This window comes from Lepisma saccharinum, chromosome 27 (genome assembly GCF_977018435.1).
Source record: "Lepisma saccharinum chromosome 27, izLepSacc3.1, whole genome shotgun sequence".
NCBI lineage: Eukaryota > Metazoa > Arthropoda > Insecta > Zygentoma > Lepismatidae > Lepisma > Lepisma saccharinum.
The window spans coordinates 29,683,933-29,709,991 of record NC_139255.1 but is presented as its reverse complement, the minus strand read 5'-3'; the positions used below and the strand labels follow the sequence as shown (position 1 = coordinate 29,709,991).

At 37.7% G+C, this 26,059-nt stretch overlaps 1 protein-coding gene across 1 annotated transcript; it reads left to right on the top strand.

Annotated features, from left to right (window-relative positions):
• The first annotated feature begins 10,766 nt into the window (after positions 1–10,766).
• On the top strand, positions 10,767–20,210 carry LOC145980021 (defensin-like). Its single transcript, XM_083112990.1, has 3 exons — positions 10,767–10,873; positions 17,467–17,664; positions 20,150–20,210. The coding sequence occupies exons 1-2, from the start codon at positions 10,798–10,800 to the stop codon at positions 17,607–17,609; spliced, it is 219 nt and encodes a 72-aa protein (XP_082969116.1). The 5' UTR covers positions 10,767–10,797; the 3' UTR covers positions 17,610–17,664; positions 20,150–20,210.
• The last annotated feature ends 5,849 nt before the right edge of the window (positions 20,211–26,059 follow it).

Sequence of the window (26,059 nt, the reverse complement as noted above, 5' to 3'; positions counted from 1 at the left end):
TTACTTCGCTCTTGTGCCACTTTTGGCTAATTTGCGAAGATGGGGATGAGTGATGGTATGGTGAAATTGATGAATGGGCAAACATCCATGCCCAGGCCGGGATTCGAACCCAAGATCTCTGGCGTCGTAGCGCGATGTGCTAACCACTCCGCCACGGCGGCCGGCGCAATAAGTCTCGACTTCAAATTTACTTTACTAAGGATAATATCAAAAACATACATAAAGTAGAGTGGTTTCAAGTGTTCAATATTTGCTCTCTCCCTTATCTACACCAATAAAAAACACAATAAAAGTAAAAGAAGAGAATTGAAGACAAATATAACAATGAAATATAATTGATTTATGTTAATAGAAAGCAAAAACTAAACAAGAACTTACACGTAATTAAACTATTTTAACTATTTTGTAATTTGACATCTGTTTAGAGAACACAATTAGACACATCTATGTAACAGTAACAATATATATTAGAATATAGAATATCATATCATGGAAATTGCTGTTCCTATAGTGTTAGTGAGAAAGGAGATACTTAAAGTAAAGGATTGTAGAGTGTACTTAGTAATACAAAGAGAAGTCAATCTTCTGATAAAGCATCAACAATGGATTTTTTGATTGCCAATAGCCCACTTAGACTAATAATAGCACAAAAAAGTGGTGTATATAAAAATGACTTGCAGCAATACAAGAACCGTTAATTTTCAAATACCTTGTATAGGATACGCACCGCAAAAGAAAGGAAAAATTTTAGAGAGTCTATATTTAGCTCAGCCGCAGTTAATAGGTTATAGTGGTATCAGAACTACTGCTGCGTAGCATACCACACCAGGAATCCTGTGATTTATCCACACATCCCGAACACCCTCCCAAATTTTGACGAACACCCCTCTGTAGACAATAGAATGACAGTACTTCAACATTAAAGAACCATTTGTAGCTCTACAAGAAGCGTAGTCCAATGCAGTGGCCTTCCCAAGGGCGGTTGGTGGGAGTCATAACCCCCCTTTTGGTCCAATATTTCCAAAGAAAAGAAAGTTAAAGGGAGGAAAATATGGCAAAATTAGGACTGACTACTTAAAACATTACCTATAACCCCTCCCTTTCGAAAATCCTGGACACGCCACTGATCCAATGGACCTTTCGATCAACTAAAATCAAATTGTCAAGGAAGGAGGGTGGAATGTGCAGCGTGGCCATTTCTTGGAAACATCAGCTCCCTTGATAAGGCTTCTGCTAGCTCTAGGGAAGGGACACTCCCATCTGAAAAATGTCAAACTGACCTCTCGCCCTCCTTCCAGGGAGCACATACCGCACACAGTGTTGACAGTTCAGCGTTTGAATACCTAAATATATATTTCTTAAATGCGTTACAGATTTTCAAATTCAACCCCTGAGTCAATGAAATTTACATTTCGTTGCATTTTCCTTTCGATTATTTCATGTGAAAAATGTACGATAAAAGTAAGGGAAGAAATTCAGATACAGGTTTCACTCCTTGTAGTGAATTGTGTTACTATGGTTAGCAACACTACAGTATTTTCTCTAACTTGGCGATGATTTTGGAGTGGTAGAGAAGAGAACAGTCAAATGCCTCAGTGTAGCATCTCAGTTCGTGAGTTGTCGTTCTGTTTAGTGTAACAATGTCTGAAACTTTACTAAAAGTTGGCTGAAGAAGGTAGAAATAATGAAACCAGACAGAAAGAAACCGATAGTGGTGAGTGGAAAAGCAGTGATACTATATGTAGGTGCAATTTCTTCCAACCGATATTCATAAAGTACCAATATAAAATTTACTGATTGAGTATTCGATATAAAACGGCAAATATTTCATGAAGAACCTAAGGGAGGGTCCACGTGGGCTGCTTGCCTGGTCGCTAAGGACAAATGGGGTGCCGAACAAGCAAAACGGATAAAATAGAAAAGCGTTAACGTCGTGGTGCCCTGTGAAATTATTCACACCCTATTAATTTAAGTTATTGTCAGTTTGCAAAGATATAGATTTAGTAAAAATTATCTTTCTCTTTCTATCTAGTAGGTTCCCTGACATAATGACATTTACTTTTTTCCAACTTTTCAGACGAAGCAAAGGTAGTATAAGGAATTAAACATAAAAAGGCGCTTGCCACTGCCTGCTGGAAAACGTGGAGAGAAAAAAATTGTTTGGTTCATTGTGTTGGACAGTGAAATAAATGCGCTATTCAATTTTTAAATAACTGAAAATAAATCATTACCTCAATTTAGAAAATTCCTTGCCTTTCCTTTGCAGCTAACATGCCATCCGTTTATTTGCACATGTTATTTCGTTTTCTTTTAAGACAAACAGGCACGTGACTCCTAATTCCCTAGAGTATCTCATTTGAAAGATAAACTCTCAAAAGCGCCAAGCGTATTTTCCAAAGTTTTGTGCTTTCAATTTCAATATGAAATTCCTTGACCGATTTCGTCCAAAAGCAATATCAGGTATCTATCAAACGTGCGTCCTAACTTCCCACTATATTTTAAAGTCTTCATGGCCATACTATAAATATATAGAGATTTTCATTACTTTATTTCAGTTTGTGAATCATTGTTTAAACAGAGATTTGAAAACACCTCCAGAATTTGGAACTCACTCGCAACATAGAACTATTAAAATTATATATATTCATATTTTCTAACTGAAGCTAGAACAGGAGGGGACAGAGGGCATGTGCTGAGGTAAAGAGACGCCGAACGAGCAAAGCAAGATTGTAAAGTATCGTGGGATACTGTCGCTATGTTTAATATTATTAATAATATGCATAATCAGTTTGCAAAGAAATAGTTCTAAAAATGTTCTTGCTCGCTTTGCTCGCAATATGTTCATTTATTTAAGTCATATTATATCTGTACGTATTACTACTACTTCAGACAGGCAAGTGCGTGCACACACAAGTAGTGGGGTTGGTGCTATTATAAACTCAACTTATAAGTGTAGAAAAGAAGAGGTTATTTGATTGAACAATCCGATTTGCCTACACTTAAAACAATGCCAAGAGGGGCTTATACCCCAATTCTTCAAGTGTGATATGCTTTTAAATCCCATGAATTCTGAATTCTAGTGTAGAAAAGAAGAAGCCTCAACAGACAGATTTGCCTACACTTAAAACTATGCCAAGTTCCCATATGATCTTATTGTTTACAGTGTGTTTTTCTGTCAAAATCCCAGGAATCTTGAATTCTAGTGTAGAAATGATGAGCCCCCCCTCAGATTGATTCTGCCATGTGTACATTGATATAAAGCTCATAGCTCCTGGGTTCTGAGACCCAGTAGAGTGTGGTGCATAGCCCCATGGTTTTTATTGCCTTGCAATCAAGAGGCTTCTGGGTTTGAGTTCTGATAAAATATGAAGCCTCCCCTGATTGCAAAATGTTAATATTGTTGCCTTGTAAACAAGAGGCTCGGGTTTGAGTCCTGATAAAATGTGTAAGATTGAAATACATGTGGCAAAATAATATCTCCACACGTGAGATTTTGAGAATAATTACTGCTAGTTGATATACAACTGATAGCTCCCAGATCTGAAACCTGGTAAAGTGTGTTGTACAACAGCATAATAGAGCAAAATTATTTTATATTGGGGATCACCAGTGCCTAGTTATTGCTGTTGTCTGGGTATAAAAGCACCAGCTCAGCCACTAACTGCTGTTATAATTGTTTTGGCATAGTTCTGTTTTTTTGGATCAAGAAATTTTATATAAATAAACAATAAAAATGCCAAAACAAAAATATTGCAATCAGTGTAATAAAAATATATCTAGTTCTAATTGGTCTAGGCACCGGCATATTTGTGACTCTAAGAAATGCAGAAAGGCCACAAAAATGTGTCCAAGATGCCATAAAATATTAAGCAAGGCATATTACAAATGGCACAAGTGTACTTGCTCTGCACAGTCATCAACATTGCCCCCACAACCATCTACATCTGGTCTGAAAAGGAAGCATGAAACACCTGTTAATGCTGGACCGGCAAAGCAGCCACGCTATGAACCACCTATCCATAGCAGTTTTAATGGCCAACTTAGGGATCACTGTTTTAAATCAGAGCCAAGATGTGGCATTAAGAATTTTTTGAACAGTGTAAATCCTGATGTGCAGGCAATTCTAAATGCACAAAATGGCTCTTATAAGCTGTCTCTCAAATTGTTTGCACAATATAAGAAGCCAAATGGCACAAAATTTACACAGCCCCACATAACAGAAACTGTACCTGTATATTCAAATGCAAATTCAGACAAAATAATAAGCAGTTTGATAGATCAATTAAATATTAAACACTCTGAATTTGCAGCAAAAGAGTCTGGATGGAGCCTATGCGGTTCTCCACACAAGTTATATATTAATATTTCTGAATTCAGCCCATTACAAGGATCTACATATCTGCCATTACCTGCCAATATTAAAAACAAAAGAGCCGTGGTTAATATAGAAAATAATGATGAGAAATGCTTTTTGTGGTGTATTTTAGCTGCTTTGTTTCCAGTTTTAAGGAACCCTGAGAGAATAACTTATTATAAACAATATGAACACAATTTCGATGAAGCAATGAAGGGCTTAGAATATCCAATGTCTGTTCAGAATATTGATAAATTTGAAAAAAAGGCCAGGGATATTAATGGTAAACAATTATCTATTAATGTATTTATTTGTTCCACTGGCCGTGGCAATTGCTTGATAGCACCTCTCAGAATCAGTACATTTGATGATGATTCTGCTGTTCCGATTGATCTGCTCTTAATTGAAGGGGATGATACACACCATTACACTCTGATACATAATCTTGAAGCTTTAGTAAGAAAACAACTAGACAAATTTAATAGAATATTTAAGTTGTGCCGAAGATGTTTAACTGTATTTGATGGTAGAAAAATGGTGAATGGGGTTCGGGAAGTGAATGCAGAAATTGCTAAAAACAAGTTAATTGAGCATCTGAAATACTGTGGCAACCATAAACCTGTTCATATGGTGATGCCTAATCCAAGTGAAAAAGCCAATTTTAAAAAAATTGAAGCCTTGTTGGAACACCCAGCATATATAGTCTGTGATTTTGAATCAAATCTCAAACCTCTTGCATTCTGTAGCCCAGACCCTGAGGAATCTTCAATTACATCATATCAATTACGTGAACCTTCCAGCTTTTATTATGTGATTGTACAGGATGGTGTTGTTAGTAAAAAATATTTATACTTGGGATCAGATGCCATCAAAAAATTTGCACATAGAATAGAAAATGAGTGCCATGACATAGCATCTAATATCTTATTAAAATCAAAACCCATGTTGCCTTTAACAGAGAAACAGATTGAAGATTTCAACAATGCAGAAAAATGCCCGGTATGTGATTCTGAATTTTCAGATACAAATATCAAGGTGAAACACCATTCTCACACAGATGGTAAATTCTTAATGGCCCTGTGTAATAGCTGTAATATTAAGATCCAGAGACCAAAATTTGTCCCTATATTTTGCCATGGTGCATCCAATTATGATTTTCATTATTTGATCAGATACGAGGGGTTTGACAAGGAGAATTTAAATATTTTAGCAGAAAATGATGAGAAATATATTGCTATTAGCAAAATAATTAAAGTTAATGGTGTTCCTATTCACTTAACATTTCTTGATTCCTACAGAATTCTGTCTGCTAGCCTGGCTACACTGGCCACTCAATTATCTGATGATCAATTCAAAATCACATGTGCTTTGTTTCCAAATCAGGACCTGAAATTAATTAGGCGGAAGGGTGTATATCCATATGACTATGTTACAGATTTTTCTAAATTTGATGAGTGTTCTCTGCCACCACAACAAGAGTTTTACAGCAAAATCAGAGGATCTGGAATCACTGATGAAGATTATCACCATGCCCAGTTGATGTGGAACAATTTAAAATGCCAGACATTTGGTGATTATCACATGACATATTTAAAACTTGATGTCACTCTCTTAGCTGATATACTGCAGGCATTCAGAAAATCTTCCATGCAAAATTATAAACTGGATCCAATGTATTTCTACAGTGCCCCAGGCCTAGCATGGGCTGCAATGTTTTTAAACACTAAAATGCAATTGGATCTGATCCAGGATCAGAACATGTATCTGTTTATGGAGCAATGTATAAGAGGAGGCATGGTGCAATGCTCTCAGAGATATGCCAGAGCAAATAACAAATATATTCCTGATTATGATCCAGCACTGCCATCAAATTATATACTGTATGTAGATGCCAACAGCCTCTATGGTTATGCTATGATGGATAAACTGCCATATGCAGGGCTTGAGTGGGTTGAAGATTTCAATATTGAAGATCTTAAGGATTTTGATGACAGTAACTATGGCCTGTTCTTAGAGGTTGATCTGACAATTCCTGATAATTTACACAACATATTTTCTGATCTGACCCCAATTCCTGAGGTTAAGTGTTCACCTGGCTCTAAACAGAAGAAATTGATGATGACTCTAGAGCCGAAACAGGATTATGTTATATATTACAAAAACCTCCAGTTCCTAATGAATCATGGTGTTCAAGTGACCAAAGTTGGAAAAGTTTTGAGGTTCAGGCACTCAAGATGGTTGAAACCATATATTGATACAAACACAGAGCTTCGAACATCTGCAATGAGCCAATTTGATAAGACTTTGTTTAAATTGATGGTCAATTCAGTGTATGGCAAAACAATTGAAAATGTCAGAAAACATACCGATGTTAAAATAATTACTGACCCCAGCCTGATATTGGCAACACTCCGAGTTATTGCACTCAAAGCATCAGAAGATGGCAAGTTGTTCATAAAATTTTCAAGTGTCTCAATTTTTTCTTTAACCTCGGCTATGGCATTGTTCAGAGGGTTCAGATTAGGTATCTCCAGTGACTGAATCTGTTCCTTTAGAGTGGAAATCACTAGATCAAAATGTTCTTGTGATTTTATGCTTTTGACAATTGTTTGGAGCTGTGTCTGGACATTATTAATCTGTTCTTCCAATTGTTGTTTCAATTGCTCAGAGTTGGTGGCCTGGGTCTTAAATTTGACTTGAAGAGCTGCTACAGCCTCTTCTAAACTTTGAAAATTATCCAATGTGGCCAAATCAGTATATTTCTGAAGCAATAATTTGAGTTCAGAATCAATTTTAAGAAGAGGGTCCATGCATTGTGATTGCAATTTGTAATTTCTAGTTGAAGACTGGCATTGAGTGTGGTTTGTAAAGCTTGTAAATCACTTCTTAATTTCTTGACTCTGACATCAAGCATCAGAATCTCATCACTGTGATCTTCATGTCTTGTATGGCCAAATATATCATTAGGCATTTTTGTTTTAGCGGTTATTTATTATTGAATATCTAATTCTTAATTCTATAAAAAAGGGTATAAGCTTATCATAGGATCCCGGGACCTCAATATATAAGCAGTCACCAGCAGAAACAGTATATACAGTGCCAGAAATCATGTTTGAGTGCTTAATTCTATAAATATTTCTCCCTACTGAAATCTTGACATCACCCTCAGGGGTTGTAATAAATTGTAATTGACCACCTACAGGTAATTGGTAATGATTTAAATTATTGTTAAATATGTACAATGTTTTACCTGTTTCATCATCAACATCTGTAAGTATGCTCAGAGTGTTTAATATTTAATTGATCTATCAAACTGCTTATTATTTTGTCTGAATTTGCATTTGAATATACAGGTACAGTTTCTGTTATGTGGGGCTGTGTAAATTTTGTGCCATTTGGCTTCTTATATTGTGCAAACAATTTGAGAGACAGCTTATAAGAGCCATTTTGTGCATTTAGAATTGCCTGCACATCAGGATTTACACTGTTCAAAAAATTCTTAATGCCACATCTTGGCTCTGATTTAAAACAGTGATCCCTAAGTTGGCCATTAAAACTGCTATGGATAGGTGGTTCATAGCGTGGCTGCTTTGCCGGTCCAGCATTAACAGGTGTTTCATGCTTCCTTTTCAGACCAGATGTAGATGGTTGTGGGGGCAATGTTGATGACTGTGCAGAGCAAGTACACTTGTGCCATTTGTAATATGCCTTGCTTAATATTTTATGGCATCTTGGACACATTTTTGTGGCCTTTCTGCATTTCTTAGAGTCACAAATATGCCGGTGCCTAGACCAATTAGAACTAGATATATTTTTATTACACTGATTGCAATATTTTTGTTTTGGCATTTTTATTGTTTATTTATATAAAATTTCTTGATCCAAAAAAACAGAACTATGCCAAAACAATTATAACAGCAGTTAGTGGCTGAGCTGGTGCTTTTATACCCAGACAACAGCAATAACTAGGCACTGGTGATCCCCAATATAAAATAATTTTGCTCTATTATGCTGTTGTACAACACACTTTACCAGGTTTCAGATCTGGGAGCTATCAGTTGTATATCAACTAGCAGTAATTATTCTCAAAATCTCACGTGTGGAGATATTATTTTGCCACATGTATTTCAATCTTACACATTTTATCAGGACTCAAACCCGAGCCTCTTGTTTACAAGGCAACAATATTAACATTTTGCAATCAGGGGAGGCTTCATATTTTATCAGAACTCAAACCCAGAAGCCTCTTGATTGCAAGGCAATAAAAACCATGGGGCTATGCACCACACTCTACTGGGTCTCAGAACCCAGGAGCTATGAGCTTTATATCAATGTACACATGGCAGAATCAATCTGAGGGGGGGCTCATCATTTCTACACTAGAATTCAAGATTCCTGGGATTTTGACAGAAAAACACACTGTAAACAATAAGATCATATGGGAACTTGGCATAGTTTTAAGTGTAGGCAAATCTGTCTGTTGAGGCTTCTTCTTTTCTACACTAGAATTCAGAATTCATGGGATTTAAAAGCATATCACACTTGAAGAATTGGGGTATAAGCCCCTCTTGGCATTGTTTTAAGTGTAGGCAAATCGGATTGTTCAATCAAATAACCTCTTCTTTTCTACACTTATAAGTTGAGTTTATAATAGCACCAACCCCACTACTCACACATGCAATGCATTCTTACTGATATTTCAATTGGGCACCCCCCAAGATGAACTCCGATTTACACCTACGGCAAGAACGATACAAATACAGTTAAAAAATATTGCGCAAGTGTTCCTAATTTCTTTATAACTAGCTTAACAATTGCATGAAATGATTCCTGGTAATAATATGTTTAAAGTTTGTGTTTTTCAATGTAATCTCTTGTGTTTTGTCTAAAGATTGATTAAATCAAGTACAGAAAATTATCGGAACGCTATATTCGAAACGTTAGACTGAAATGTTAACATTATCACAAAGATCTATTTTTCATCTTTTCCTACATTTGATATATTTTTTCTTCTGAAATGTTACGTGCAAATATCTATGAACAAATTGAATTAGGGCGAACATTTTTAAAACGGTCCAAAATATGCACTTAACTTCTCCAAACTTACACCCCCCCAAAAAAGTTTCCAACCCCCACCAAGGGAAAAATCCTGGATAAACCCCTGCCAGGAATGAAACCCGAGGACCCTTTCTTGTAAGGCAAAAATGATATTCAGCAGTGGACGTAGCCAGTGGAATGCTGAAGATTTTATTTTGCTATATACAGAGATAGGAAAGAAATAATAGAAAAATAAAGAGAATGCCATAGCGAAAAATAAATGAAGAGAAAGGAAATTAGAAACAAAATAGGAACAGAGAGAGGAGAAATGGAATGATGGAGAAATAAAGAGAATGGAAGAGAGAAGAAAACTGAAAAGAAAGGAAAGTGAATGAGAAATAAAGAGAATGAAAGAGAAAAAAACAACTGAAGAGGAACGAAAGAGAATGAGAAAGAGAAAACAGGATGGAATGATATAAAAAGAGAATGAGAAAATCAATTAAAAGAAAGGTAAGAGGATAAGATGAAAGAAAAAGAGAAGGAATGATAAAAAATAAAGAGAATTGGAGAAAGGAAAAACAATTACAGAGAAGGGAAAGAATGGTTCTAGTCGAAAGATTACGATATGCCTTCATCATTTTATACACTACTGAAATGAAAGTTTTTAATATTATAATCTACAGTTAAGCTCTGTGGGAGTTTTATAAATATCAGTTCCCTTAACAAATCACATGAACGGGTTAAAGTTACAGTGGTGTAAGTCACTTAAAAAAAAAAAAAGAGTCTGACTCACAGCACTCTGCTCATAAACACAACAGCTGTTTCCCTTATCACTAAAACTTCAACTGTCATCTGTTGACAGCTGAATGAACCTCTGACTTACTTCACGTTTTCTGTTAACAGATTGACTTATCTCGATCTGGTTTCTGTGTATAAGTCTATTTTTTTTACAAAGTGACTTACATCACTGTAACTTTTACCCGTCCACATATGCCTACGTTGAATTGTTCTCTTGCCTCTATAAGGAAATAATCTCGATTCTGCCTGCCTAAGAACTACTAAATACACAAGGCAGTCAAAAGAATGTATCGAGAAGTATACAAAGGATTCTTCCAAGCAAACACAGATGTATTGTTCTACAATACACCTGTGTTCTAACAAGCTGTCAACACTTCGGAATTCGCCCATTCTTCAAGGCAAGAATATCATAAGAAGAACAAATCTTGCACATGTTGGCACGTGTCCTGCAATTGAAGAATCTCCAAAGCCAGATGTGGTTATAAGGAAAAAGGTAAAAATAGGACCCGCTACGTCTTAATAACTACATTGCTTATTGGAATAAGAGTATATAAGGGCTACGAGATATAAAGCTACATCAGCCACCGTTGTAGATATAGTCAAATAAGATGTATTTTCGATTGGTAGCTCTCTTAGTTCTTCTGTCCCTTGCTGTCTGCATGGGTGCACCAGCTGAAGAAACAGGTAAGTACAGGGTGACCACGAATTAAGAGGGCACCTTTTGATCATCAATTACGTTTAACAATGAGTATATATTTATAATATTGGCAACTTTTTATATTCTGAGGATAGTAACTTAGACATCACAATGACAATTTTACCTGTTTTTTTTTCACATAATGATTCGCCCGTGGCGGATTGGTTACATCGCGCTAGCTACAACACCAGGGGCCCCGGTTCGAATTCCGGCCTGGTCATGGATGTATGTGAGTGTCCATTCATCAATTTCATCATATCATCACTCACCCCCATCTTCGCAAATTAGCCAAAAGTGGCACAAAAAGCGAATTCAAATGAAGCAAGTCAATCAACCATTCCACATAATAATCAATTTGAGCTCCATTGAAATCAATGCAAGCTTGGAGACGTAATTGGCTTTCCTTCCATCTGTTCGTGGCTTCAGGTCTGAAACACTTCCGGTTGCATCAAATAATTTGTTGATTCTTGGGATAGCGTCACTTTTAAGTGCTAGAGGTCCACATTCCTGCAGCATTCGTAGCTGAACTTCAACTACGCGTTATTGGTAATGAAAAATAAACGTATACATTTGACACGCTGCTCAATACTTACGAGACTTGCTGCCATTCTAAACAAGATCCCCTTCTTCAGTTATGTCAGTTAGATTTTACATACGTGTAGAGAAAGACAGAAAGGAAAAAAAATACTAGCTCAATTAATACAAAAGTTACAGTGACAAAAGGTGCCCCTTAATTCGTGGCCGCCCTGTATTTCTGTAATCTCACACAGATCAGTAGAAGAGAGAAGAGGATAGGAGAGCACAGGAGATTAAAGGAGAGGGAGGAAAGAAGAGAGAGGGGAGATGGAAAAAAGAAGAAAATAGGGAGGAAATGAGGAGAGCCAGTAAAGAGACAAAGGTGTTCGCTTTTAGTTCCAGAAAACATTGTCTATGTCAACTGTCAAGAATTGATGCACTTATTGAATCAACATGAAACAATCGATAACATTCTTCCGCGGCGATCTTGAACGAAAGCTTTTGTCCTATAATACATATTGACAGTTAAATGGGGGTTTTGGGGGAAGTGAAGTAGCCAAGACCCAAATATTAAGACATGGAAGAAACAGTGGAGGTAATACATAATGCATAATGCTTGGCTCTTGTAGTGCTGCCTCCTAGAGGAAGAAGAAGCAAGCTACTGTTGCTAGACAAGAGTCCGTGCAAACAGAATTGGAATGGGGAACGTAGTTTCGTTATAATGTAAAGTGTCACGTTGTTTTGTGAGTTTCTTAATAAATTCAGTTAATCTTGTTAACACATGTTTTTTCCATCGCACAACAGCTCTTATTAGGAAATTATCTGTAATTGTAAAGAAAAGTACAAAGTAGTTCTCACGCTTTTTCAATAATTCATGCCTGAGCCAGTCCTAGGAAGGGGCAACACGGGCACACTCGCTACAGGTCCCGCACTTCAAAGGGCTCCGCACCAGATAAAAATAATAATTAATTACCACTTTATAGGATGCTGGTACTTCCAATTAAGCAACTAATCTGATTTTTCCTCACTTGATGGATTGTTTTGCTACACTTAAAAAAATATTCAAAATGACTGAAATCATGTTCCAAACAAAGCACTAGTTATGTAAAAATCGTGCTCAAATAATTTAATCGAAAATAGTTAATATTCACTAATTATAGAATGAAATCATGGTGCGAAAATATCATTATATACGAGGGTGGATTGAAAAGTTCGTGGCCTGACCTAGAAAATGAGAAGATATTTGGATAAGTTATGTTTTATTTTTCCACGTAATCCTCCTCGAGGGAGATACATTTACGCCACCTCTCCGTTAACGCTGCTATACCACTTTTAAAAATTGATTCCTCAAGGTCTGCAAAATACCCCAGTCCATCACTTTTCACCTCTTCATCCGAAGAAAATCGCTGACCCCCAAAAACTTTTTCAGGTTTCCAAACAGGTGAAAGTCCGAGGGGGGCAGATCAGGCGAATAGGATGGGTGCGGCAACAGTTCGAACCCACAGGAATGAATTTCTGCCATGGATGCAAGGGACGTGTGAACGCGCGCATTATCCTGGTGAAACAACACCTTTCTTCGCAGCATTCCTGGCCTCTTAATTTTAATTTCCTCGCGTAAACGTCGCAGCAGGGTGCAGTAGTATTCAGAATTGATAGTCTTTCCTTTTTCCAAGAAATTGATTAAGATAACGCCCCTAGCATCCCAGAATATTGATGCCATAACCTTGTTTGCCGACAAAACCTGTTTGGCTTACTTTGGGGTAGGAGATCCTTGTCGTTTCCATTGCTTTGATTGTTGTTTTGATTCCGGTGTATGATGGTGCACCCATGTCTCGTCCATAGTCACAAATCTGCCGATAAACTCCTCCGGATCACTTTCAAACAGTTCCAAACAATCACGGGAAAGGGTGAGTCGAGTGCGTTTGTGTTCAACTGAAAGCAACTTGGGTACCCATCTCGCAGACACCTTAGAAAACCCTAAATCGTTCACGATAATGTTTTGTGCTCGCTCATAGGAAATGCCCACAGTCTCAGCTATCTCGCGGATTTTGATTCTGCGGTCACTCGAAATCAGGTCACAAATTTTATTGACATTTTCTGTTGTGGTCGACGTTGCAGGCCTGCCACTGCGGGGGTCATCTTCAATGCTGTTTCTTCCACGCTTAAATTAAGCCACCCACTTTTTCACCATGGAATACGAGGGCGCGGAGTCTCCAAGCGTCTCTACCATGTCCGTATGAATTTGCTGTGGTGTTTAACCCTTTTTATGCAGGTACTTAATGACAGCGCGATGCTCTATTTTCTCCATGTCACAAATTTCCGTCACTTCTGCCCACTAAAAGTCCTCGCCTGAAACAATAGAGCAATGAAATGAAAGGAAATTTTACACGGTGACTACCAAAGGATATAGCTATGCAACTAATGTATGAAACTTAAAATTAAAAGCTTCCTTCCTACTCAGGCCACGAACTTTTCAATCCGCCCTCGTATCAAACAAAGTAAATTCACTACAGTGCAGTGTCAAATTTCAATGAAACTTAAACAAAAGAGTTATCACACTGGAAGTTCAAGGATATGATTAAAAATTGCAACTTTGTACATTAATAGTTTAATATTGAACATATCCTGTTCTGGAATTAAATACAGGGTAACTCAAAATGAATGGTGCAACTTAATTACACCGTTATTATGACGTTACTATTTATGATAGATTGATTGAGTTGGTGTTTTTAGTCCACTTTGTTCACAGTAATGGTAATCGGGACTGGACATACAGTTTAAAGTGGGATTCAAACCACTATGAGCCTCCACCGAGTATCGAACCCGGGACCCCTTGATTACAAGGCGACGACGCCAGCACTGTGGCATCGGGGAGGCCATTATACTATTTATGATAGAAAATCAGGCAAGGCATCAATATAAAGGAAAACTCTAGCAGTTTTATTCCCACGTAGCGGGCTTATTCTGCTTAGCTGATGCTCCACCAGGATCGCCAGTGTCGCTTAATGGCTAATGACCAGTCAAAAGGCGTATTGTGTGTTGAAGCTATCGGGAACTGATTTAATCACAATGGTGCAAAGACATTTCCGCATGCTTTTGGGAAGTAATTAATATGTTTGACTCTTCCGAAATATTTGCCAAAGTTACAACTGCGAAATGTGAGTGCCTTCGAAACCGTTGATAACGACTTTCTGTCTCGTACATAGCAAATACTGGATTATCGTTTGGACCTTTTCCACGTTACACGTGGTTCCAATGTTGAATCTTTATAATGTGAGTCATGTGAGTAAAACTTACAGAGTTCTTTTTTAGATTGATGCCTTCTCTGATTTTCTATCATAAATAGTAACGTCATAATTACTGTGAAAAGTTTCACCATTCATTTTGAATTACCCTCTATAATGTTAAGTCGTATCAGTGTCGCATCCGAAATGAAATGAAACTTTTATTAACAATAATAACCTGTGGCACAACAGCTCTTGATGGCCAGGGCATACCTCACTCCCACATATCTCCAATGAGGTGGGCGATCATCCATAGTTACGAGTGACGTGGTAAGCACGACGAAAACACAGTCTGTTCTAAAACCTCTGTTCTATCCGAGATCATCTCCACCACGCTTCGCTTATGACTCCAACATAAGGTACTGAACCCAATATGGCCTACCTAAAGGTTTGTGATTATTTCTAATGGTGTAAAAAGCCAGAAAAGTAAAAATAATTGCATTCTGGATGTTTACTGAAAATTAGAGCCAATTCCAAATAATAGCATGGAATATGGATGTAAGGAAGATTTTATTAAAAAGTTACGTTTAGGCCATATTGGGTACGCATGTACTCAATATAGCCTAGTCATATATTTTGTTCTTTCACATCAAAATATGCAACAGAAATTGTAAGGAATGTACCACAATGTTGTTTTTATAGGTAGATAAGTATATTGATACACTTACATTTTATTTGAACCGGTGAGACCAAGAAGGGAAAGATTCCGCTTTTTGAACAAAATGAGCTGAATACTTTGAATACATATCAGAGCTAAAATAAAGGTTTTAAACACAAACTACTTATGGAATATTGTTACTATGGCTATGATGAATAAGTTTGTAATTGTAAGTTTCTTCATCCGGCTTTTAGTTTGGGTTGCTATGAGTTTTTTTTTTGTTGTTGTTTTTTTACAAACCAATAAACAAGGCAGTGACATGTTACAATTTGTTACCAGAAGAATATGCATTACACATCACAGTCTGGGCAAACGAAAGGTCATTTATCATACTTAGTGAGATCCACACACTCCACGTGAACATAAGAGTAACAAATGCCACATTTGCGCATGTCCGTCACGATATATTTCTATGTAGGCCATATTGAGTACACCTTATATGATGTTCTTTTTTCCTTTCTTATAAATAATACTTTAGATTAATGTCTAAATTAAGTACATTGTTGAAAAGTACAAATTATGAGCTTTGTATCAACCATTAAGTAATAACTTTCATATGCAATATTAGATCATGTAGAACACAGTCACGAGGTCCAGCTATTTCGCTTCAGCCAACAGCTTCAGTCACGTCATTCGGACAACCTAAATTAGAGTCCCTGGATGGCATACATCCAGGGACTCTAATCTAAATGACATAATAGCCGTAGGGTTGCCAGACGTCCCGTATATACGTAATTGTCCCCTTTTTTAAAGAAATGTCCCGTAATCCCGGAAAATGTTCTCGGGACGCCCATTTGTCCCGTATTTAGCTAAAGAAATAACGAATTCAAAATTCAAAATCATTTTATACATCAATAAATTAATAACAACTTATAACTAACCTAATTGGATACCAATTACCATTTACCACTCAATCCTCATATTAACATTGACGTAGAACTGCTCATTGTCGATTGTCGATATGTCGAATAACAAGCGACTTACGATTGGCAAAGGCAGTTCTGGTTCTAATACAGCTATCACCTGTTTCTTTTCTTGGTCACCGGAATCAGAGTGGAGTGGATAATATTCATGGCTTAGGCGCTGTAAAAAGTTTTATTTTATTTCGTCATGCCAAAAAGAAAGTGTTTTTATAGTAGTGATTATTCTAAACAAAGGTCCTAATAAAGGACGCCGAGAGTATATTTTGTCAAAATGTAAAAAATTAGGGATTAACAGTGCTTTAAACGGCAATTGATTTTGTAATATTTAAAAATGTTATTAAAAATAAATTTAACTATATCCATGTCTTTATAATCTGCATGTCCCGTTTTTTTTCTTTTAGAAATCTGGCAACCCTATACTAGCGTCATCTGTTGAATTAACCATGTAACTACTTGGAAAACAACAGGAAAAGAAATGACATGCGAATTGTCCAAGACCATTTTCCTCCATTTTGTTTACCACAATATGATCATGAACTGAAACAAAAAGTCAATGAGCAGAGGACAGCATCAACATAATTCCATTTCTTCTTAAAACAACACAGGATGTAGAAGAGAATAAGAATAAAAATAATCATGGAAAATTTGCCTACAATTATCTTTGCCGTTGGCTGTGCAGTGGGATGCATAAGTATTACCAGGCAAATTGTCCACCACTAGTTTTCAGGTTTTCTTTCTTGGATTGTACAGTAAGATCCATGAGTAATACAATAGACTAAGAAGGGTTTAAATATAGCTTCCCGGTCTATTCCCTTCTTAGTCTATGGTAATACCATGCAAATTGTCCATGACTAATTTAATTAATTTTTCTCTTACATCTTATGTGTTTTTAAGCTATGGATTTTGATGTATGCTGGTGCTGAAGTTGCCAACAGCTTGTTTTGAGTTTTATTTTAATTCTTGAAGCTCTTATTGGGTCAAATAAAGTGCACGAACATTGTGATGGACAATTTGCACGGTAATAGACATGGATTCCACTGTAGACGACTTCAGCGAATGGAATTGAGCTGAAGCTGGTGCAGAGGCTGTCAGCTTGTTTGTTGATGTTTTGTTTCAGTTCTTGATGGACAATTTGCCTCGCATTACTTATGCTTCCCACCGTACGTCATTAATAAAACCTTTCTTTTGTTTTCTTCCAGCGGCCATCGTACCTCAAGCTCGCTTCACCTGCAACTTCCTGGTAGGGCCGTTTGCAAACTATGTGTGCAACCTGAGCTGCGCGAAACGTGGATTCAGAGGAGGTCAGTGCAACGGCAACGGCGCTTGCGTATGTAGTAGCTAAGCAGCAACGCCTACTACAGTCTATGGGTCTATGGACTACCAAAATGAAAATGAAGGTGTCAGTGGCGTGCGGTGACATTTAGACTAGGGTACGCAAGATAAATACGTAAGTGAAATTCTTAGTGGATAATTTACCAAACTTTGAGAACAATATTAGTGGCTGTATCAAATGCATTCATATGCACATAAAAATAAAATAAAGATTTCTGCACATTTTTTGGTATGTTAAAGGAAGCAGAATTTAAGCTTCCTTTGCACACTAAAGCTGATTGAAGTTAGTTCAATTGAAATGGGATCTAATTCAGGACATTTTTATATAAAGATATAACATTAAAACGCTACCGGAGAGATTCAGATGTAACACGATAAAACATTTGTATGATATTTTATATACTTGCTTCGCAAATATATTTTCAAAAAACGTGCAGCCCAACAATTCAACCTTGATTAGTTTCTTCATGCAGCGCGATGTACATTGAACGGGAACGAAAGGACATACAAATGTTTAAATAAGTAATATCTTAATTAAGGGTTGAGGAAGAAATACACACATAAGTAAGTTTTTTCCTGAAAATGCCTAACATACTGCTTACCATCCTTCGTAACTCCTGCCTGAGACAAGTCCTCCAATTCAGGAACAGGCCTCTCATTTCGGATTATTTCCACTTTCTTTTCATAACTATATGACGAAAAACCCCTCTCCAGAACGTCATCAGCAACTCCCGATTTCATATCATTTCTATTTCACCTCTTCACCGCACTGACAAAACAATAACAATAAGAACGAAACACTACAAATTTCACACTCAAGACGGAAGAAACAAAAAAACGTCAATCTCTCGCGGTAACAAGTGTCTCCTTCCTCGAAATAGCCACTCACATTTGTAGATGAATGGATCAGGGTTGTCAGTCGACGAGATATTTTGTAGAATGAAGAAATTAAGGAGACTCGTAGAAAATGCATCAGAATAGAATGGTATTAATCCCAACACACTTCAAAAGCTCAAATAAACGTTGGGCAGGGTTCGAAGTCCTGAGGGGGAAGGGAGGGATTTCCCCCACCAATAATCTTGGCCTCAAAAATCCCCACACCAAAATTTCCCGGGGGGGGGAGAGTTTTTGTTATAACAATGAGAGATGAAGGATAATATTGAAAACATACACTACCTCTTCCAGAGATCTTTAACAGATCTACACCAATAGCAAAATATGCACAATAGAAGTAAAACAAGAATGCAAGACAAATATAAATATGATGTTAATAGAAAAACTATTGCATAATAAAACGATTCCAACTATTTTTGTAATTTATTGACATCTTTAACCCGTTAGTAAATGAATTAGTTTGCTACTTTATAAATATCTCGTGTATATAAAAGTAACAAATTGATTTCTTTCTATGTATTTATTAATAATGCATTTTTAAATATTTAGAAATTCATTATTTTTTTATATTGAATGACATTATAAATATGTATATCATAATTATATTATGTGTATATGTAATATATGCGCGCGTGTGTGTGTAGATTGAGATATCCCCCCCCCACCACCAATATGATTTTGCACCCTTATGTTGGGCACAATGTAACGTCCATTTACATAACTTTGCAACGTAAGGGAGCGGGAGTACATTCGAATCCCATAGTAAGCAATGTGTTCATGTTTTTTCTTTCGTTCATTTATATCGTCGGGTCAACAGTCAACACCCATCCTTATCATAAGCTGAAATGCAAAGTGACACGAATACAATTTTGATCTCTAGAATGAGAAAGACAGGTGCTGAGAATGGGGTGAAACATGCAAATTGTCCATATAATTTCCCTCTGACACATTGACATGACAACGCCAAAAAAGGTTTCAGGTAAAACGCAATGCTCAGTCGATCACTCCATTTCCCTCACCTCCCGATAAACATTTTCTTGCCTTCCGCTCCGATTTCTACGTCAGTAATAAATTTTTATAACGCATTTTTATTGCAACCAAAGCACAGGGATTAATTTATCTAAGCGTGTCTGTCCAATGTTAGTAAACTAAACATTAGAGAAAAAATATATGTTGACTACTACCAACACTGCAGACGCTGCCAAAATCTTGGGTACCCTGGCTTCTTAGAACCATGTGCTTTGAACAGGAAAATGCACCGTGGGATGAGCGCGGGAAGACCCAAACATATGGTGGGGGTTGATCGGAGCCAATGGGGATTGCCCTCCGAATTTCTAGGGTACCCAACAGAGGCAGCAGCTTTTGCTCGTGGAAATCGGCAGAAGCCACGGTGGATGGGGTGGGTGCGGGCAACACCGAACGCACAATCGGGATCATTCGGGCAGACGTTCGGGACTGCCTGGAGGGCCAAGCTACTCCGGCAAGGCAGCAGCGTTCTCGGACGGAAGATAGAATTTCTGGCAGTGGAAGGGGTTTCGGAGAGACGATAGTTGAATTTTCAAGCTCCGAGAAGGTGGGGAAAATTATTATTTTTTCTTACGGTGTTGTGGATACGCAGTGCGTACCTTGCGTATCCAGAATGCACGCCGCTGGAAGGTGTTAACATTTGCCATTGACAGGTGCTTTCTTTGAAATGAAATAAAAATATTTAATAGCATTCAATGCTCAGCGTGAAAATTATTTATACTGTAACTGTATTGCTTTTAGAGTACTGAATCGAACCACTTTCGCTCGCTCAAACTCTTCAAATTTACAGGAGAAAGTACTTACGGAATTGAGTTTCTGTGTAATTTCGGAAGTTCGTAGAAGTGTTTTCTCGCATTTTTCAAACTATTTTGCCACTGAATCATGTAGTTTTCTATAATAACGTCCGTCCGATGCACGAAAGCTGTTGCTTGCATTTCCATCCATGTACTTGTTGAACCGCATGTTGCGAGCATCTGATGACGTAATCCCAGGTAAGTGTTTCCAAACATACCGTTTTTTCACTATATTGCCCAACCTAAAGCAACCTAACCTAACCTTACCGTGATGGTGCGTGGGGCTATCGTGAATGGTTTTTGGGGCTATTCGTGGATGGTAATACGATCCAGAATGGTTTTTGGGGCTATGCGTGAATGGTTTTTGGGGCTATGTGGGAATGTTTTTTGCGGGAATGGTTTTTGGCGCTATTCGTGGATAGTCATACTATCCCGAATGGTTTTTGGGGCTATGCGTGAATGGTTTTTGGGACTATGCGGGAATGGTTTTCGGGGCTATGCGGGATTTTTTCTGAAGAAGGTTGAAACACTGCTTTTCCGTTTGAAACACAACGCTAGTCAAGATTTGCCCGCCATTTTGCGTGTTCAGGAAGCGAGAAAAGAACGAACAATAATTACTCGATATGTCTACAATAGATACTAATTTCGTTGAGAAAAGCTAATCCCTTGTTAAACAATCTTTCGCAATGCAGAATAGGTAAGTATGAATGTAAAAAAGTAGAGAATAAACGAGTTAGAGCGATTTCCCGCATATGACAGTTTTACCCTCTTTCGAATCTCCCACGCTCGAGCGTGCTACGTTCGAACGTGACGCACTCGTAGTGGAATGATTGACATCGTCCCGTATTTCAGAGCCTATCAAGCAGCACTGTCAACCTAAAAAATATACATGGAAGGAATCCACTCTATGCAATTACAATACTAAATATTATTTTCGTATATTATTATGATAGGCTCTATATATAGAACTATACAATCGACAGACACAGACCAAAACGTAAAATGGATACACAGACCTGCCCAAGCAATTACAAATATCGTACATCATTGTTACCGAAAAGGAAAATCATATTCTGCAAAATAGTAAAATGCAGTTATAACATTCAATCGAACATCATTTCAATGTGAAAATAATCGTAGAAACATAAAATGTCAGTCTAGGTAGCTTCAGTCCATAATCATCTATTTCATTTTCAAATATATCGGTAAGATACACAAACCTGCATTTTAACATGGAGATGATGATTATTATGGCTAGGATATTCATGACTTAGCATATTTTTTTGGGTAAGGTGAGATGATCTCACTCCCAGTTGCTTAGACTTACTTCATGATAAATAAAAGTCATTAAGAACAACACCGAACGATTATAACACCTGTTTAATTGTGAAAAACTAGCACATAATATATATCACAATAAAAACGTATTCATGTATACATTTACTCCATGTTCGTACAAAGTCTTGTAGTCATGGTAACCCACACAGACTATACACTTGGTTACCTTTTCTTTATAATTTGCATCTATCATCTTTCTCCCGGACTAAAAACAAGAAAACAAGAAAAAGAAAAATGTGAACACACCACAGACATATTCAATTACATAAATATCTATCGGGAGGTTTCCGATGTCGAGTAGATCTCCTAAGTGTTCTGGGTGTAGCCGCACCATCGTTGGACGGAGCCAATATAGTGTTTCTGCTATCTGCCTGGACAATAGGCGGAGAGTGTTGCTGAACATCTGGGGAAGATAAACCATCACTCCAGCTTATGTTTTCTTTGGAAGCGTTGTCCCATCTACGACGCACGCATCGAATGTGCACAATTTTCTGAGTTCCATCCAACATCTGAATTTCATAGAGGAGGCCTGTAAAGTCTGGTTTTTACCTACCCACTGCTTCTTGCCCCGCGAGAGCAGGTTTAAGTGCTCGCCCGCTCACGGCAACGAGTCGACTTGCGTCTTTACCCGGGTTCTTCGTCTTCAAGGCGCTCTGCGCTTATAAGGTAAGTCGGCATTCAACAAGACCCGGGCGCCTTCAAAATTTGCTGGAAGGAAACAGCCCTCCGGCAGCTTGTTGCTCCTGCCAGGCGTTTCTTTACCACGTGGACAGCTGCAGTCAGTGTTGCCTACGTACGTAGCTTATAAATCCTAAAACACGAAATCCAAGGAGGAACTATCTCCTCCAAGGATAATTTATTTACTTGGCGATTTCAATGTAGGTAGTTTTTATCTTATTGCCAGGAAATGCACGTAATATTTTTCTCTCCCTAGCCTTCTTAAACCCTTACAGCTTCATTTATATAAATGAATGATCGGGGCATAAAAAAAAACTGCGCATCAAAAACTGTTTTTCAATGCATGGTGTCTTAACCAGGCCCGTAGTAGCGCAACCACAGGGGGGGCAGGGGGTATTGCACAAAACCTTTGACGGAAATGAATTCTACAGGGGCAAGGGGGTTCACATAAAAGTAGAAAAAAAGGCTAGCAGAATCTAAGAGTAACAGAGCAAAAGGATACTCAAGATGGAACTAGTTTTCATATATTTCTTGCATTTTCGCCAAGGGCACATGCAAAGGGGGAACGAAGGGCCAATTGCTTCCCTCAATTTCAAGTTATATGTAAGTAAGAATAAATTTCGTAAGATTTTCTTGCTCGCTTCGCTCGCAATACCTACTTTCTTACAGTCTCATCAAGTTCAATGCCGTAGCTAGGGGTTAGCGGGAGTCGACCCTGGGCGGCGAACGATCTAAATGAAAAAAGTTTTAAGAGAGAGAATGCCATGGAGGCCCGTAGTATTATTAGCTTACTATAGCATATTTATATTAATATATTATACGACTTTGATTTCAGTTTGCAAGAACAAAAAACAATTTATTATTATTAAGATTATAATTGTTGGCACGATTATCCTGGTACTTGCCTCCTCCCAGACAAAAGTTCGTGGTTGTGCCTGATATAAACCAAGTCCACATTCAAAGTTTAATAGTATTATATAAAGTCTATACAGATAATCTAGCACTAGCGTTCAAATACACCGTGTCCATAAATATACTGTCATACTTTAAAGTGGTATTACGTCGCTTTGGATAATCGTATTTAAATTAAATTGGTGACATTTGAAAGAAAAACTCAAATATTTTTGTGCATGTCAACAATGGACACCAATATCAGCAATGGACAACAATGAACGAGATCAAACATAGAAACTGAAATAAATTCGCTCCTGACAACAATGGACGATACGGGTTCATTGTTGGATATTTAGCAGGCAGGCAGGTTACATGTGAATGTTTTCCTTTAAAATTGTGTTGGTACTACAGAAGATTTAAGAACGTAGTTGGTGTGTTTTAGAATATCATTACACGCAGAGTTTGGTGAACGTGTTGGTGTGTTTTATCATTCCACGCAGAGTTTGGTGAAGGTTCAACGTGCGGATTGAAGTGGTTATGGCTACCCCACAAGAACGTAGTTGGTGTGTTTTAGAATATCATTCCACGCAGAGTTTGGTCAAGGTTCAGCGTGCTTATAGGCGAAGGTTTCAAAATCAGGCTCCTTCAAACACGTCAATTTTGAAGTGGTACCGAGATTTTGTGGATCGTGGCTGCATATGTCATCAAAGGAAAGGTCATTCAGGAAGACCATGTGTCAATGCGGGAATTGTGGAACAAGTGCGGGAGGCATTTGTTCGTAGTCCTAAGAAGTCTGTACGTAGAGCTAGTCAGCAGTTGAACATCCCTAAATCGAATCCTCTGAATCCACGTTTCGCGCAGTGCAAGTTGCACACATAGTTTGCAAGCGGCCCTACCACGACGTTGCAGGTGAAGCGAGTTTCAGGTTCCATGGCCGCTGGAAGAAAACAAGAGAAAGGTTCTATTATTGACGTACAGTGGAGAGCATAAGTAATACGGAGCAAATTGTCCATCAAGAACTGAAACAAAACACCAACAAGCAAGCTGACAGCCTCTGCTCAAGCTTCAGCTGATGTGATTTGTTAAGGGACTAATGTTCGTAAAACTCCCACAAATCCTAACTGTAGATTATAATATTAAACACTTTCATTTCAGTAGTGTATGAAATGATCCAAGCATAAATAAATATCGCAGAAGAGATACTGTTAATATTTTGGCTACAACGATGCAGAGAAACCAGACATTTTGGAGGACATACAGACAATAGAAGGCATGACTTCTTCAAAGAGAAAAATAGTACACCTTTACTAAAATATATTTTAATAGAGCATTTTTTTACGAGATTTGTATTTTTTATTGAACTTTATAATTTTGAATTATACCCTGGTTTTATATATAATTGCGCGTCTTGCAAGACAAGTTCGATGTAGTGTGTTTTGACTATATTCACACATGCTCAAGTAGACTGAAGACACAGTTTAGACAAAGATTGAAACTACCCTCGCAGGTAATCGAACTCACAACCTCTTCTTTACAAAATTACAACATTATTGTACCATGCATGTAACTATATTCCAGTTTGGTAAAGTGCCGAGCGAGACAAATTTTCTTGGTGAAATGTGTAAGAAAAATGTAGCCCTTGTGAGAAGAGCATCGCTGCAAAGGTGATAAAGAAAGGAAACTTGCGGCTGTGCAAGTCCATCAATAAACTTATATGAGGGTCACTATTTATATTTTGAGCCTAACAATGAAAAAACAGGAATTTGGCATTGAAAACTGCTTTATTGTTTTTCGAAGTATTCTCCTTTATGGTCAATACACTTTTGCATTCGTTCGAACCATTTGTCAAAGCAGTTTTTCGAATCTTCTTGAGACACCTCCATAATATGGTTTTTGAACGCATCAACGGCGTCTTCCGCCGACGAAAATCGTTGTCCACCCAATTTTTTCTTGACATTCGGGAACAAGAAGTCATTGGGTGCCAAATCAGGACTGTACGGCGGATGACCCATCAATTCGATTTTTTGACTGTTCATAAAGTCGGTTGTTAGACGAGATGTGTGACAGCTGGCATTGTCTTGATGAAGAATGATCCGACGGCGTTTGTTTGTTTTCCGTATTTGACCGAAGACCTCTGGCAAACAAATTGTTGTGTACCATTCAGAGTTGACCGTTCTACGTTCCTCGAAAGGCACAGTTGTCACATGACCAGTTTTCCCGAAAAAACAGACTACCATTTGTTTCGATGTGCTTCGAGCGCGAACAACTTTTGTTTGATTGGGTTCATCTTGAAACACCCATACAGTCGACTGCTGTTTACGTTCCGGCTCGTATGCATATATCCATGATTCGTCACCTGTTACAATCTTATATACGTCTTTTGAAGCACCACGATTGTATTTATTGAGCATTTGTTTGCACCAATTGACGCGAGCGTCTTTTCGATTTTTTGTCAAATTGTGTGGGATCCAACGAGAACATACCTTTCTCACAGCTAAATTATCATGCAATATTTTATATATGCTGGTGGAACTAATGCCTATGGTTGCCTAAATCTCACAGTATGTCACATGACGATCTTGCAGTATTAGGTTTTGCACAGCATCAATGTTTTCTTGAACAAAAACTGATTTTGGACGACCTTCGCGAATCTCGTCGGTGAGCGAATGGCGGCCACGATTAAATTCTTTATACCAGCGTTTCACAATGGCAAAGGATGGGGCTTCATCGCCAAATGTGAAAGTAAGTTGATCGATGCACTCTTGTCTTGATAATCCACGTCGAAAATCGTAATAAATCATCGCACGAAAATGTTCACGAGTTAATTCCATTTTAT